Below are 10,929 nucleotides of genomic sequence, written 5' to 3'. Positions count from 1 at the left end.
AATATGTCTTTAAATACTCCAGCCAGCTGGTCTACACCTGCTCTGAGGATGTGGCTTGGGATGCCTTCTGGGCCGGCAGCCTTGCGAGGGTTAACACGCTTAAACGTCTTACTCACGTCGGCCACGGAGAACGAGAGCTCGCAGTCCTTGTGAACGGCGGTTGCCCGCATCGGCGGCACTGTGATTTCCTCGAAGCGGGCGAAGAAGGTGTTTAGCTTATCCGGGAGCAAGGCTTTCCCTTTATATTCTGTAATTGTCTGGAGACCCTGCCACAAATGTCTCGTGTCTGAGCCGTTGAATTGGGACTCCACTTTGTCCCTGTACTGTCCTCTTTGATTGCCTTACAGAGGTCCTATCTGGTCTGTTTGTACACGCCCATGTTCCCAGTCACCTTGCTGTGGTTAAATGTGGTGGTTTGCGCTTTCATTGTGGTGCGAATGGGTTGAGAGCTTCAAGTTCCTTGGTGTCCACATCACCAACGAACTATCATGGTCCAAACACACCAAGACAGTCGTGAAGAGGGCACGACAAAGCCTATTCCCCCTCAGGAGACTAAAAAGATTTGGCATGGGTCCTCAGATCCTCAAAAAATTCTACAGCTGCACCATCGAGAGCATCCTGACTGGTTGCATCACCGCCTGGTATGGCAACTGCTTGGCCTCTGACCGCAAGGCACTACAGAGGGTAGTGCGTACGGCCCAGTACATCACTGGGGCAAAGCTCCCTGCCATCCAGGACCTCTATACCAGGCGGTGTCAGAGGAAGGCCCTCAAAATTGTCAAAGACTCCAGCCACCCTAGTCATAGACTGTTCTCTCTGCTACCGCACGGTCAAGCGGTACCGGAGTGCCAAGTCTAGGTCCAAAAGACTTCCTCAACAGCTTCTACCCCAAGCCATAAGACTCCTGAACAGCTAATCATGGCTACCCGGACTATTTGCACTGCCCCCCCACCCCATCCTTTTACGCTGCTGCTACTCTGTTAAGTATTTATGCATAGTCACTTTAACTCTACCCACATGTACATATTACCTCAACTACCTCAACTAGCCGGTGCCCCCGCACATTGACTATGCAACGGTACCCCCCTGTATATATAGCCTCCCTACTGTCACTTTATTTTACTGTATATATAGCCTCCCTACTGTCACTTTATTTTACTTCTGCTCTTTTTTCTCAACACTTTTTTGTTGTTGTTTTATTCTTACTTTTTTGTTTAAAATAAATGCACTGTTGGTTAAGGGCTGTAAGTAAGCATTTCACTGTAATGTCTGCACCTGTTGTATTCGGCGCATGTGACCAATAAAATTTGATTTGATTTGATTTGATTTGAATGCTGCTATCTATCCAGTCCTTACCACAGGTATTTCCTGTTTAGGTTTCTGCCAATCGGAGGGGAGGAACAAAATGGAGGAGTGATCTGAATTGCAGAAGGTGGGGGGGCTTGTAGCCTGGAGTCCCTGGAGGTGGAATAGCAATCAATGGTCAAGAGTGCTCAATGAGCGAGTAGGTGAAAAAAATCCCCATCCGTCTGTTTAAGCTACAGATTTCCGTCTCAATCCACCACATCTGCCGATATCTCATCTGCGGTAAAAGGTGGCAGAGCTAGAGCGGTGATTGTCAGACCATGAGATATCCCGAAAATCTCATGGCTCATCTCTTCTTCTCATGCCAAGTGTGTGCAAAGCTGTCATCAAGGCAAAGCGTGGCTACTTTGAAGAACCTAAAATCTAAAATATATTTTGATTTGTTTAACACTTGTTTGGTTACTACATGATTCCATATGTGTTATTTCATAGTGGTGATGTCTTCATTATTATTCTACAATGTAGAAAATAGTAAAAATAGAGAAAAACCCCTTGAATGAGTAGGTGTGTCCAAACTTTTGACTGATGCTGTATATATATATATATATATATATATATATATATATCTATATATATATATATATATATATATATATATATATATATATATATATATATTGTCTCCTGATGTCACGATCGTTGACACATGATGAAGCGGACCAAGGCGCAGCGTGATAGGCATACATAATTTTATTAGTGTACACAAAACGAACCAAAACAATAAACGATACGTGAAGTCCTAGGTTAAATACACAAACCTTCCGGAACAAGATCCCACAATAAACTAGTGCCAAAAGGCTGCCTAAGTATGGTTCCCAATCAGAGACAACGAGAATCAGCTGCCTCTGATTGGGAACCACCCTGGCCAACATAGAAAACACGAACTAGAACACAACATAGAAAATAACACATAGAAACTCCACACCCTGGCTCAACATATAAGAGTCCCCAGAGCCAGGGCGTGACACCTGATCGTGCTTATATCTCTCAGATATAGGACAGACACTTCAGAACAAACTTCCTTTAGATTTTTGGGTGGGGGACTATCTGATGTTATTCAGTGTGTTTCTATGGGCTATTAGCAGTAATGCCAAATTCAATGTTTCATCAAATATTGTTAATTTTTTGTATTTTGTACCTTAAGGGGTCTTAAAATTCTAAATCAAATGATCCTTGTTATAACATACGTTAGCTTAGTAGAACTCTCTCTCCCTCACTATCTCTCTCTCTCTCTCCCTCACTATCTCTCTCTCTCTCTCCCTCCCTCACTATCTCTCTCTCTCTCTCCCTCACTATCTCTCTCTCTCTCTCCCTCACTATCTCTCTCTCTCTCTCCCTCCCTCACTATCTCTCTCTCTCTCTCTCTCGCCCTCATTATCTCTCTCTCTCTGCCGCTCTCCCTCTCTCTCTCTCTCTCTCTCTCTCTCTCTCTCTCTCTCCCTCACTATCTCTCTCCCTCACTCTCTCTCTCTCTCCCTCACTCTCTCTCTCTCTCGCTCCCTCTCTCTCTCTCTCCCTCTCTCTCTCTCTCTCCTCTCTCTCTCTCTCTCTCTCTCCCTCACTATCTCTCTCTCCCTCACTCTCTCTCTCCTCACTCTCTCTCTCTCTCTCTCTCTCTCTCTCTCTCTCTCTCCCTCACTATCTCTCTCTCCCTCACTCTCTCTCTCTCTCCCTCACTCTCTCTCTCTCTCGCTCCCTCTCTCTCTCTCTCTCGCTCCCTCTCTCTCTCTCTCTCGCTCCCTCTCTGTCTCCCCCGGCTAAGACAAGGTTTAGACCCTAGAGGTTTAAAGTCCCCAGCTACAATATGGTTTCCCAGGCAGGTCACCTGTGATACAAGTCAGCATTCAACGTCCATCCCTTGCAACGCCAGGGTTGTGGGTTCGATTCCCACAGGGGGCCAGTGTGAAAATGTATGCACTCACTAACTGTAAGTCGCTCTGGATAAGAGTGTCTGTTAATGACAAAAAATGAAATGTAAAATGTAGTCTTGAACGACTTTTATAGTCCTCTGTAGCTCAGTTGGTAGAGCATGGCGCTTGCAACGCCAGGGTTGTGGGTTCGTTTCCCACGGTGGGCCAGTATGAAAATGAATGCACTCACTAACTGTAAGTCGCTCTGGATAAGAGCGTCTGCTAAATGACTAAAATGTAAAGGTGATGTGGAAACTGGCCACTAGGGGCAACAGTGAGCGCTGTTACATTCAAGTAGGTTTCAGTTTTGCTAGGGTGTTGGGGACTGGGACATTGGATGGCCTTAAGCATCTGATTCCAAAAGTTGCATGTTCGAATCCAGCGATATAAAGTAGTTTTTGATATTATTATTTTAAGCCTATCCCAAAACGTAACTTTTACCTTAACCATTCGGAGTTAATGCCTAACCTTAACACTAACCTTAAAAAGTGATGGTGAGGATCAGGAGAACAAAAGGACTTGGACTTATACTCGGAGGCAGTGGATGGTGTGCACACCTCCTGATTCTGACTAAAATCCCACTCCTTGTTCGTCTTCTCCAGCGAGGGCGTCTTGGAGCAGACCCCTGGGATGAATGAAATTGCCTCAGGAAGTTAAATCAAAGGATCCAATTCAGGGAAGTTTAATTTCTGGTCGAAATGCTTGTGAGTGACTGCCGATCTAATATCCCAAAGTTGTTTACGATGTAAAAAATAACAAAGACAACAAAACAAAACACTGTCTTTCGGCGCCATCTTGTTAGAATAAGTGTTTAACGCGTGTGCGTGTGTTTAATGCTATTGATATTCATTGTTCAATGAAGTTTTTGGACAGTTTTATTGAACAGATTCTATTCCTGAAACATATGAAGGAAATAGACTATTTCAGACACATCCTTTTTTAATATGCAGCAGAAAAAGAAATACAATTCTCATTCTCAGATTCTCTTTTCTAAAAAAAAAATGGGATTATGTGTAACATCATTTTAATGAGTTCAACCATCAACCGTCTCCCCTGCTGTCAGAGTAACACTTGGATTTCATGGCTTTTCATTTTCAGTCCCCATGAAACACCAGACTAGTTACATGGTTGTGTTCCAAATGTCTTCCTACTCCCTATATAGTGCACTACTTTAGACCAGAGAATGGCACCCTATTCCCTATATAGTGCACTACTTTAGACCAGAGAATGGCACCCTATTCCCTATATAGTGCACTACTTTAGACCAGAGAATGGCACCCTATTCCCTATATAGTGCACTACTTTAGACCAGAGAATGGCACCCTATTCCCTATATAGTGCACTACTTTAGACCAGAGAATGGCACCCTATTCCCTATATAGTGCACTACGTTTGACCACACCCTTATGTCTTCCTTATGGACCCTGGTCAATAGTAGTGCACTACATAGGAAACAGCACTACTGTAAACTGTACTTTATGTATATAGGGGTGTTTTTTCCCCCCCAATAACATTCAGGGACTGTAGTAGAGGCCTAATCCCTCAGCCAGCTGATGACCCTGCTGTGATGCGAGGACCTGCTTGGCCAGTAGAGGCCTCCCATGCCTTGTACAACTTATTCTACAGAGTCCGTCCCTTGATACATGTTGAAGACACGCATGGATAGAGCCTAAACTGACGTTTATAGGGAAACGTTTTTTATATCATCAACTGATTCCACACGGTTTGATTTTATGAATCAACACTAATGTCATTTCAGGCTCACGATAAAGTATCGTATTACCTGAGTGCCTCTCCATGTCCATCTTATGCAAACTCTACGACTAGTATGGGGGAAAACGTGTGGTATATTTAGAGACACATTCTAATACGGTTGAGAAAGAGAGGATAGAGGGGAGAGGGGAGAGAAATAGAGAGGAAGACGTTCTAATAAAGTTGTGTGAAACACGTTCAGATGACCTCCGACTATTGAGCTGCTTGTGGATTACGGGGATGGAGTCAGTTTGTCACCTGGTCCCAATTCTAACCCTGGGGAAGAGGAAGGCTATTTGACCAAGGCCTCTGTCCTCTGTCCTCCTGTCTATCGCTCCCCTCTCCCCTCCTCTCTCCTCCTCTCCTCTCCCCTCCTCTCCCCTCTCCCCTCCTCTCCCCCCTGTCCTCCTCTCTCCCCACTCTCCTCTCCTCCTCTCCTCTCCTCTCCTCTCCTCTCCTCTCCTCCTCTCCTCCCTCTCCCTCTCCTCTCCTCTCCTCTCCTCTCCTCTCCTCTCCTCTCCTCTCCTCTCCTCTCCTCTCTGTCCTCCTCTCCCCTCTGTTCCCCTGCTGTATTCTTCCCCTTCAGTGTGTTGAATACACTTTAATGAACCTTGTGGACTTCATGCACCACAAAGGGACACTGTGTGTCACCAAGTTCTTTCTTCCCAGGAGTCACTGTGATTTCTATATATGTTGTCATGGGGATGGGGCAACTCACAGGGAAAATGGAGGAGCTACCTCTGGCTCTATCTGACTGTCTACCTCCCAGGCCAGGCAGAGGGAACCTCCCAGGCCAGGCAGAGGGAACCTCCCAGGCCAGGCAGAGGGAACCTCCCAGGCCAGGCAGAGGGAACCTCCCAGGCCAGGCAGAGGGAACCTCCCAGGCCAGGCAGAGGGAACCTCCCAGGCCAGGCAGAGGGAACCTCCCAGGCCAGGCAGAGGGAACATCCCAGGCCAGGCAGAGGGAACATCCCAGGCCAGGCAGAGGGAACCTCATAGGCCAGGCAGAGGGAACCTCCCAGGCCAGGCAGAGGGAACCTCCCAGGCCAGGCAGAGGGAACCTCCCAGGCCAGGCAGAGGGAACCTCATAGGCCAGGCAGAGGGAACCTCCCAGGCCAGGCAGAGGGAACATCCCAGGCCAGGCAGAGGGAACCTCGTAGGCCAGGCAGAGGGAACCTCATAGGCCAGGCAGAGGGAACCTCCCAGGCCAGGCAGAGGGAACCTCCCAGGCCAGACATACAGTATAGTCCTCTGTGTCTTTACGTTTAGTCTGGTGATTCTCAATGAATCCTCTCCAAATGGAGTAATGAGGACATCATAATGTCACCTGTCAAGTACAGTGTTGGTGAGATTATATTGGGGTCTCCTTCTAGCTAGATAAAGGCCATTTGTATGTTGCTCTGTGACAACAACTCCTACTGATAACAACAAACAGAAAATACCCCTCTACCACTACAAGGACAGGCCTCCAGTCCAACACTCCTGCCACAGACACCTGATTCCTCTTCAGCCTCCACTACAAAGGACTGAGAGGGGTTTTACTGACAATCCCTCACTGGAGGAGGAGCTGGATTAACCCCTGAGCTGCCCTACGAGGGGGGAGGAATGAGAAAAAAGAGAGGTGATGATGTATGCATTGTTATTTTTATTCAAATCTACTCCTGTAATGTCTCACATGCTTCTCCAAATGACGAGGCAGCATCACGACCATCAGCGGGTTAGAGAACGAAGAAGGCTTTGTATTGATTTGGCACAGTGCCCAGATCTATTCTTCCCAGAGCTACATGTCAGCCCTGCCAATTACAAGACTGTGTTGCCTCTCCTCCTCTCCTCCTCTCCTCCTCTCCTCCTTCCTCCTCTCCTCCTCTCCTCTCCCTCCTCTCCTCCTCTCCTCTCCTCCTCTCCTCCTCCTCCTCCTCTCCCTCTCCTCCTCTCCTCCTCTCCTCCTCCCTCCTCTCCTCCTCTCCTCCTCCCCTCCCTCCTCTCCTCCTCCCTCCTCCTCTCCCTCCTCTCCTCCTCTCCTCCTCTCCTCCTCCTCTCCTCCTCCCTCCCTCTCCTCCTCTCCTCTCCTCCTCTCCTCCTCCCTCCTCTCCTCCCTCCCTCCTCTCTCCTCCCTCCTCTCCTCCTCCCTCCTCTCCTCCTCTCCTCCCCTCCTCTCCTCCTTCCTCTCTCCTCCTCCTCTCCTCCTCTCCTCCTCCTCCTCCTTCCTCCTTCCTCCTCTCCTCTCTCTCCTCCTCCTCTCCTCCTCTCCTCCTCTCCTCCTCTCCTCCCCTCCTCCCTCGTCTCTCCTCCTCTCCTCCTCTCCTCCCCTCCTCCCTCGTCTCTCCTCCTCTCCTCCTCTCCTCCTCTCCAGTTTCATATATAGTATCTGTCTAAATTGGTCTAAATCCAGTTGTCTACTATAACAAACCACACAATTAAAATGATAAAAAACTATAATAAACTGTTAAAATCTAAATCTCATATGGTCCTGTGCGCCTCAGTTGGTACAGCATGGTGCTTGAAACATCAATGGTTGTGGGTTCAATTCCCGCTGTGGCCACCAATACGAGATATGGATGCAAGCATGTTCTAAGTCGCTTTGGATAAAAGCATTTGCTAAATATTATATTATCATTATCAGTTGTTTAACTTTCATTTATTTAACCAGGACTGGATTATACTCTACAGTGGGGAGAACAAGTATTTGATACACTGCCGATTTTGCAGGTTTTCCTACTTACAAACCATGTAGAGGTCTACAATTTTATCCCTGATGTCCTTACACAGCTCTCTGGTCTTGGCCATTGTGGAGAGGTTGGAGTCTGTTTGATTGAGTGTGTGGACAGGTGTCTTTTATACAGGTAACGAGTTCAAACAGGTGCAGTTAATACAGGTAATGAGCGGAGAACAGGAGGGCTTCATAAAGAAAAACTAACAGGTCTGTGAGAGCCGGAATTCTTACTGGTTGGTAGGTGATCAAATACTTATGTCATGCAATAAAATGAAAATTAATTACTTAAAAATCATACAATGTGATTTTCTGGATTTTTGTCTTAGATTCCGTCTCTCACAGTTGAAGTGTACCTATGATAAAAATTACAGACCTCTACATGCTTTGTAAGTAGGAAAACCTGCAACATCGGCAGTGTATCAAATACTTGTTCTCCCCACTGGATGTATAAGAAGTCACAACACATGTTCTTCTCAAATAAACCATCATGTGATTAAACGTATTACCAATGTAACACCAAACATGGAACTGAACATGGATGTTCTAGAACCTTCTGGAAGGATCTATATTTATTAACATGGAACTGACTGGATGTGTGGGAACTTCTGGAAGGATCTATATTTATTAACATGGAACTGACTGGATGTGTGGGAACTTCTGGAAGGATCTATATTTATTAACATGGAACTGACTGGATGTGTGGGAACTTCTGGAAGGATCTATATTTATTAACATGGAACTGACTGGATGTGTGGGAACTTCTGGAAGGATCTATATTTATTTATGTAGAAAGGTGAGTTTGATTTTGTTTCCTTTGGTCCTGTGGAGAAGGTGTTCCATCTAGTAAAACCAGTCTCAGGAGGAAGACTTTGATCGCTGGTTCTCTAAACAACTACTTTTGAACCAGGTTTTTTACATCTCTATACTTATTTTTGGCTAAGAGAGAATTGTATTGGAAACAGATGTCTACATTTACAGTTTCACCCTGAAGGCAACATTTTCTTCCCAGAGAGACGTGTAGAGACGTTTTCTTGGTTTATCTTCACATTGCTATTTTCACACAGAGAAAGAGCTTTCCCTGTTCCCAGATAGAGAAGATCCCAGATGTGTAATGTGTTACGGTGTCTTTGGAGATAGACTGTGTCTCTATGTTGACGAGCTCAGATGTATTTGAATGCTATTAACAGATCAAACTATTAAAGACCGTTAGCCAAGTTGTGTTATTCTTGTGTCTTTCACAGTGTGTGTAGCCTACAGTAGAACCCTGAACGGCGTGAACTTGAAGACCGAGCCCTGCCCGTGTCCGCAACGTTCAGAAACTACTTTCGCTGTTAGTAAATCCAATAGCCCCTTCTCTCTGTCTATCACTCGCTTTGCATGCGCTCTGCTCATGGCAGCTCTGGGTCTGTGAGTATCCATAGCAACGGCTCCGCTTGGGCTGCTCTGCTCAATGAAGAGACATGAGGAAGCAGTTAACTGTTAGCTACTTTTCGTCATTCTAAGCTCTGACAAAACTAGATTTGAGGAGGTTGAAGCACTTCTGACACCATGTTATGATCTTAGCCAGATATGCGCAGCACGAGCAAAATGGCCCAGCTTCAAAATGTTACTGATCAATTTAGTGATACCCGAGCCCTACCCTTACCCTAGTTATTGATGAAAAACCAGGCCCTACACGGCCCTAACCCGATGTATAATGTTGAAACCCATCAGGCTCGGGTCGGGTAGCAGAGCTACAGCCTCTAACATATCGTCTCTTTGGAGGTTCCTCCAGAGAAACACATTTTCAACTAGAAAAAACAACAACAATTGTGTCCTTGCTAACTGAAATCAGTCAGTCGGGGATCCATAGTTCTGTGTCACAACTACCTGAAATCATCTCATCTCCAGCTCCAAAGAGAGGTGATGAAATCAGACATCCTTCTCCTCCATCCCTCTGCCAGGACACATGTGCATTCGGAAAGCATTCAGACCCCTTGACTTTTTCCACATTTTGTTACGTTACAGCCTTATTTTAAAATTGATTTTTTTTTAAATTCCCCTCATGAATCTACACACAATACCCCATAATGAGAAAGCACAAACAGGTTTTTAGAGATGTTTGCTCATTTATTAAAAATAAAAAACATAAATATTATATTTACACAAGTATTCAGGCCCTTTACTCAGTACTTTGTTGAAGCACCTTTGGCAGCGATTACAGCCTCGAGTCTTCTTGGGTATGACGCTACAAGCTTGGCACACATGTATTTCGGGAGTTTCTCCCATTCTTCTCTGCAGATCCTCTCAAGCTCTGCCAGGTTGGATGGGGAGCGTTGCTGCACAGCTATTTTCAGGTCTCTCCAGAGATGTTCGATCGGGTTCAAGTCTGGGCTCTGGCTGGGCCACTCAAGGACATTCAGAGACTTGTCCCGAAGCCAATCCTGCATTGTCTTGGCTGTGAGGTTTGTTGTCCTGTTGGAAGGTGAACCTTCACCCCAGTCTGAGGTCCTGAGAACTCTCTGTACTTTGCTCCGTTCATCTTTGCCTCGATCCTGACTAGTCTTCCAGACCCTGCCGCTGAAAAACATCCCCACAGCGTGATGCTGCCACCACCATGCTTCACCGTAGGGATGGTGCCAGGTTTCCTCCAGACGTGGCTCTTGGCATTCAGGCCAAAGATTTGAATCTTTGTTTCAACAGACCATAGATTCTTGTTTCTCATGGTCTGAGAGTCTTTAGGTGCCTTTTGGTAAACTCCAAGCTGGCTGTCATGTGCCTTTTACTGAGGAGTGGCTTCCGTCTGGCCACTCTACCAAAAAAGGCCTGATTGGTGGAGTGCTGCAGAGATGGCTGTCCTTCTGGAAGGTTCTCCCATCTCCACAGAGGAACTCTAGAGCTCTGTCAGAGTAACCATCGGGTTCTTGGTCACCTCCCTGACCAAGGCCCTTCTCCCCCGATTGCTCAGTTTGGCCGGGCGGCCAGATCTAGGAAGAGTCTTGGTGGTTCCAAACTTCCATTTAAGAATTATGGAGGCCACTGTGTTCTTGGGGACCTTCAATATGGCAGACCATTTTTGGTACCCTTCCCCAGATCTGTGCCTCGACACAATCCTGTCTCGGAGCTCTATGGACAATTCCTTCGACCTCATGGCTTGGTTTTTGCTCTGACATGCACTGTCAACTGTGGGACCATATATAGACAGGTGTG

The 10,929-nt window shown here is 46.3% G+C and overlaps 1 protein-coding gene across 1 annotated transcript; it reads left to right on the top strand.

The window, feature by feature from the left end:
• Positions 1-5,752: 5,752 nt before the first annotated feature.
• On the top strand, positions 5,753-6,118 carry LOC121556326 (glutenin, high molecular weight subunit PW212-like). Its single transcript, XM_041870234.2, has one exon. The coding sequence runs from the start codon at positions 5,753-5,755 to the stop codon at positions 6,116-6,118; it is 366 nt and encodes a 121-aa protein (XP_041726168.2).
• The last annotated feature ends 4,811 nt before the right edge of the window (positions 6,119-10,929 follow it).

This window comes from Coregonus clupeaformis, unplaced genomic scaffold (genome assembly GCF_020615455.1).
Source record: "Coregonus clupeaformis isolate EN_2021a unplaced genomic scaffold, ASM2061545v1 scaf0829, whole genome shotgun sequence".
Lineage (NCBI taxonomy): Eukaryota > Metazoa > Chordata > Actinopteri > Salmoniformes > Salmonidae > Coregonus > Coregonus clupeaformis.
This window is presented reverse-complemented; position numbering and strand designations above follow the sequence as displayed.

Bases quoted from the DNA above. Each gene is read 5' to 3' on its own strand.
- LOC121556326 (XM_041870234.2), top strand. From the start codon at position 5,753: ATGGAGGAGCTACCTCTGGCTCTATCTGACTGTCTACCTCCCAGGCCA.